This window comes from Austrofundulus limnaeus, unplaced genomic scaffold (genome assembly GCF_001266775.1).
Source record: "Austrofundulus limnaeus strain Quisiro unplaced genomic scaffold, Austrofundulus_limnaeus-1.0 Scaffold23, whole genome shotgun sequence".
Lineage (NCBI taxonomy): Eukaryota > Metazoa > Chordata > Actinopteri > Cyprinodontiformes > Rivulidae > Austrofundulus > Austrofundulus limnaeus.
The window spans coordinates 156,022-160,608 of NW_013952425.1; the positions used below are offsets into that span (position 1 = coordinate 156,022).

Below are 4,587 nucleotides of genomic sequence, written 5' to 3' on the forward strand. Positions count from 1 at the left end.
TAATGCGGAGGCAGTGGATAAAATGCCCTTTTTTTGTTGTGTTTTACAAATTGGGCACGCAAAGAAGAACAKAAGTTCCATGGGTGCCAAAACATTTGCCACCGCAACTCTTTGGCTCCGCAGGAGAAATGAGGTTTTTGCCATTGAATGGGACATTGTAGTCCTGATCTCATTCACAACATAACAAATAACCGATGCTTTGCAGTTTTGACATTTTCAAGAAGAGCATTTGCGTAACTTCCAGCCCCATAAATCACTCTCTTTGTGCTTCATGCCAGAATCACGTCTAAACTCCCATAAAAGCGAATGCTGAAAGAGATTGCGTCATGACACAGTTATATTTACAGACAATAAGAGATGATGGAGAGGCAGGGAAAGGGGCTTATAGTCAAACGAGTAAAGGGGAAGGAGGACAACGAGCAACCTTGTGCTCAGACACTCGCCCAGTCATCCTGCTCTGTGTTCCCAATAAAGAGGGACGTCAGAGATTGACAATGACTAATGGGGACGGGTACTGCAGCAAATTACAGGAGAGGCCTATCAAAGGTAAACCCTGCTCTTTCTTTCTATCCCTTTATGGTTCACCAATGTAGGAAAGGATGTTCGATTTCAGTCTGAATTGAATCAGAATAATGTTCTGTATGGCAGCTGATGTCATTACTTTATATTTACAAAACACAATATGATGGTAGATGAAATAAACGTGTTACATCAATTTAAGGTTGAATACATTGTTTCGAACTCTGAGGAAAAGTAAATCAATGCCTCAAAAACTGCCACGAGCTTAAATTGGTTTCGACTCGCAGAAATTATGCCTCTTTATTAGTTCTGACTTTTGAAATTATGGTTATAAAGAACAAAATAATATAGACATACACCTAATGAGCTAATAGAAGAGTGTCATCYGCGTAATTGTTGATATGTAGCTAATCAAAAAACATGATTAGTGCAGGGTAAAATGAGGGACRAACAAATCCCAAGTGTCTTTTTTTTCTCTCAGTGATCAGATGAAAGTTATGGAGCACTTTTCATCCCACGTGCACACATCTGTCAACAGCCTTCCTGCCTAAACCAAATTGAAGTTTCAAAGGGCAAATGTGATGCTGAAAGATTTCAGCTCCCTGTTATTGAGACGAAAAACATCTCGCTTTTGTCTCCAGGAAATGAAGATGCTTATTGCAGGTGCAGCTTCCTGACGTTGCATCCTTCCAAACGCTGCTCCTCATTCTTCACTYCTGCTTTTTTCTGAGCAACTTAAACCCCACCAACTATAGACTGCATCGAGACGAATGCATCCCCCCCTCAGTTTAAATGATCCCACTCGATCATAACATGGCGTCAACTGATTTTTGGAAGCCAACGTGTGTATTTCACACAAACCCACCTTGATCCCTCCCATGTAACCATGCTAAGTGCAACTCTTCGATTCATCAATATGACAAACTGAGGCCATTACCTGGGCAATGAGTCCCTTGCGGCTCCTCCGGGCGTGGTGGAAGCGCTTGACAAAGAGCGCTAGAAACTGCCTTCTGATCAGCTTCCACCCGATGATGACCGTGGATCCTCTTCCATTGACGCTCGCACTTTTCTTACAATCTACCGTGGGCAATAAAGCGGGCYGTTATTTATCATCCGTGCATCGACGTGAAAGATTTGCTGAGCATGCTCTTTCAACACCACTAATGGGCTCATCAAAAATAGCTCAAGAGTTAATATGGCCGACCAGACTCAGTCATTAATCAGTGCTCAAGTTTGTTTATTTTTTTATTTAACGGATCCCTTGTAAAGCAGGACTGTGGTGAAATTCACTGTGAGAAACTTACATTTTTGTGAACATTTTGATTTTGTAACTTAAAAAAAAAATAAAACTAGCCCAAATAAAGTTAAACTGAGAAGTTTATATTTGATTTTCTTTTGCTAATTTTGGCCACTTAGAAATCAAATAAACATTTGTTTTTTTGTTATTTTTGGTTGATTTTTAATGGAAAGAGACAAAGTATAAACTCAATAACCCAAAAGGCATCACATAAAAGTAAAAAAATATGTTTCTTTCCACTAACTTTAGACGTTTCATGGTGACCTTGCTAACATGTTCATTAGATTGTTGGAAATCATCAAGAAAAACATTTTTYATCAAATATTTTATGGTACCTGACACCATCAGTTCATTTTTCAAGACAGTTAATTTATCCTGTATTTTCAGTACAAAATGAGTACAAAACCATATTTCCATCTTTGTTATTAACTGTTGGGTTGGGTTCTTTGGATCTTCCACCAAACTGGTTAAATGGATCAGTTACTTTTCACTTTCTTTTTTTTTTCAGGATTTTAGTCAATAATCTCTTTCCTCTCAAAAAAAAATATATTTTTGCAAGTGGACAAACTCACTAAATCCGAAAGGGGATCAAAGTATACTTTTACCACCGTATACAACGATTGTACCAATAAGARCAAAAACAGGACATACCTTCGACTTTACTGGAAAACCTTTCCTTTAAATCTGCAAGAAAATCATAACTTAATCAGCAAATTCCAACTCTCTGCTTTATCGTAATTTGCCTTTTATTAAGCACTGTCACGTTAAATTAGTTTTTCTTTATAAGTAAAAATATAAATTAGGAGTAAATGAGTGTGAGAAGAACGTGCCACTCATCCCGTTCTGCTCTGTTTTATGGCSGACACTGGCGATGCTGTTTCTCCTGGATTCGCGGGAGCTTCTCTTCCAGTCTCTCACCAACGGCTCCTTTGCTGCTGTGGGAATACAAATAAGATATGTTGTTTTGGCCTGACCCATTTTAGGGATATAAATAACAATAAGAATAGCTACCCTGCCTTGTGAGATGCCGTTTTATGTAAAAGCACAAACTCAGGTGTTTCAGGCACAAATCTGATCAACTGAAAGAAGTTTTTTTTTTTTTTTTTTTTTTTTGCAAGGGTCAAATCCAAAACTTCTAAATGGCTTGGTGGCAAGTCAGCGACTTGACAACTGTGTCAATGTTTCAGTTTTTGCACAAAAAGTCACACGTTTTTTTTTTTTCCAGTCTACTAAAAACTGCCAGTTACTTTTGCTTTAATTTATAAAAGACCTCTCATCCTACAGTYTTCCCCTTATTTCATTAACCGGGTCTATTTATTGTTTAACCTCAGCACCACTTAAACCTCCACATTCCCTCGTCTCTTTTGTCACAWGTTTTGTTTATTTTCTGTTTATTTTTCCCGTCCTTGTCATGACAGCGTTCTGTCAAAAATGTTTAAAACCTCTGAGTGTTTAGAGCGTGACTGTATTTTCCTTGAATGGTTTATTTCTAGAAAATATCTGGAGTGGCAACCGATTAGGTTTTAGTTTTCTTTGAAAAATAAAAAAGACATTGTAACATTTTACCTTGTGTTACATTTGTAGCCAAATTTCAACAGTGCTGCGATAGAAAATGGAATACTGCTAAAGCAAGTAGTAAACTGTTTGCTAGATTAACACTGGTACCATTTTTAATTAATTAATTTATTTTTGCCCATGTGTGTTCACAATACAGTTGGATACTTGCATGTAAATTATAACATAAAGGAACATGAAAGAAAAAAAATCTAAATTAGGCATTAAGACTTGCAGTTTGAACATAGCATAGTAAAATGTTGAAGTAATGGTGGTTTAATTTTTTATTTAAACATAATTACAAAGTAAAATATTTAAAACTAATCCTGAATCAGGTTAAGCCAAAAACAAAACAACTGCACGAGTTTACATCTTACMTGCATACATTTCGATCTTACCTGGTATTTCTGCATCCACTCCTGTGTCTTCTGCCACTTTAAGAAATATCTGTAAAAAAAAGTGAACACATTTTGTTTAATTTTTAGATATGTAAGAGTACTATGTGCATGTTCTTCAGTGGTGGGCGTGGTTCTGCTAATCAGCTAATATTGGAACTAAATGTCTGTTTTTCACTAACTTGGAAAACTGCTAGGGGACTAATTAGCTTCCACTAAATTAGGTTTTTCCCACTTTAAGTTTGCTAATGGCTAACTAACAAACTAGCATTACCAGGTTGTGACACTCCCACTTATCATTAACCTAAAGGAGACAAAGATGCAGACTATGTGCAGTCATCTTAGCAGTTGACAATTAGCGATTGATTTTTACTTGTTTAGCTGATTAGCATTAGCATCCGCTAACCATTTTACAAGTTTTTTTTACAAGTTTAGTGTCAGCAAAGCTAAATTTTTAGTTAGCAGATTATGAGTTAGTGTAGCTAAACTTTTGGCTGGCTGTGCTCTTTTTCGTTCTACTTTCCCTGTTTGGAGAAAGCAGCCATATTGTTTGGGGCGAGGAGAAGCTATTGTTGTTGTCAGTTTGCAATTGACAACTATTCTGATTTGGGGAAAAAAAAGCATTTTAGGACAATTTATCATATCAGGCAAAAACATGTTGCCAAGGTACACACATTTTCAAAGAATTATGTTTCTAACAGGCRGAAGCAAACCAGTGAAAACCCATAATTTACATGCAAATTTTACACAGAAATCTAGCCATTCAAATATGACATGGCACTCGTACCACGGTGGTCAATGTTCTGAAGTATATATATATAT

General features: G+C 36.8%; 1 protein-coding gene across 1 annotated transcript in view; it reads right to left on the reverse strand.

The window, feature by feature from the left end:
• Positions 1 to 4,587, reverse strand: part of LOC106514836 (ATP-binding cassette sub-family A member 1) — a gene marked incomplete in the record, with an annotated part of 219,691 nt that overhangs the window by 127,793 nt on the left and 87,311 nt on the right. The window contains 4 exon segments of the mRNA XM_014004287.1: positions 1,457 to 1,596; positions 2,468 to 2,500; positions 2,647 to 2,751; positions 3,769 to 3,817. Of these exon segments, the coding sequence (XP_013859741.1) occupies positions 1,457 to 1,596; positions 2,468 to 2,500; positions 2,647 to 2,751; positions 3,769 to 3,817 (327 nt within the window).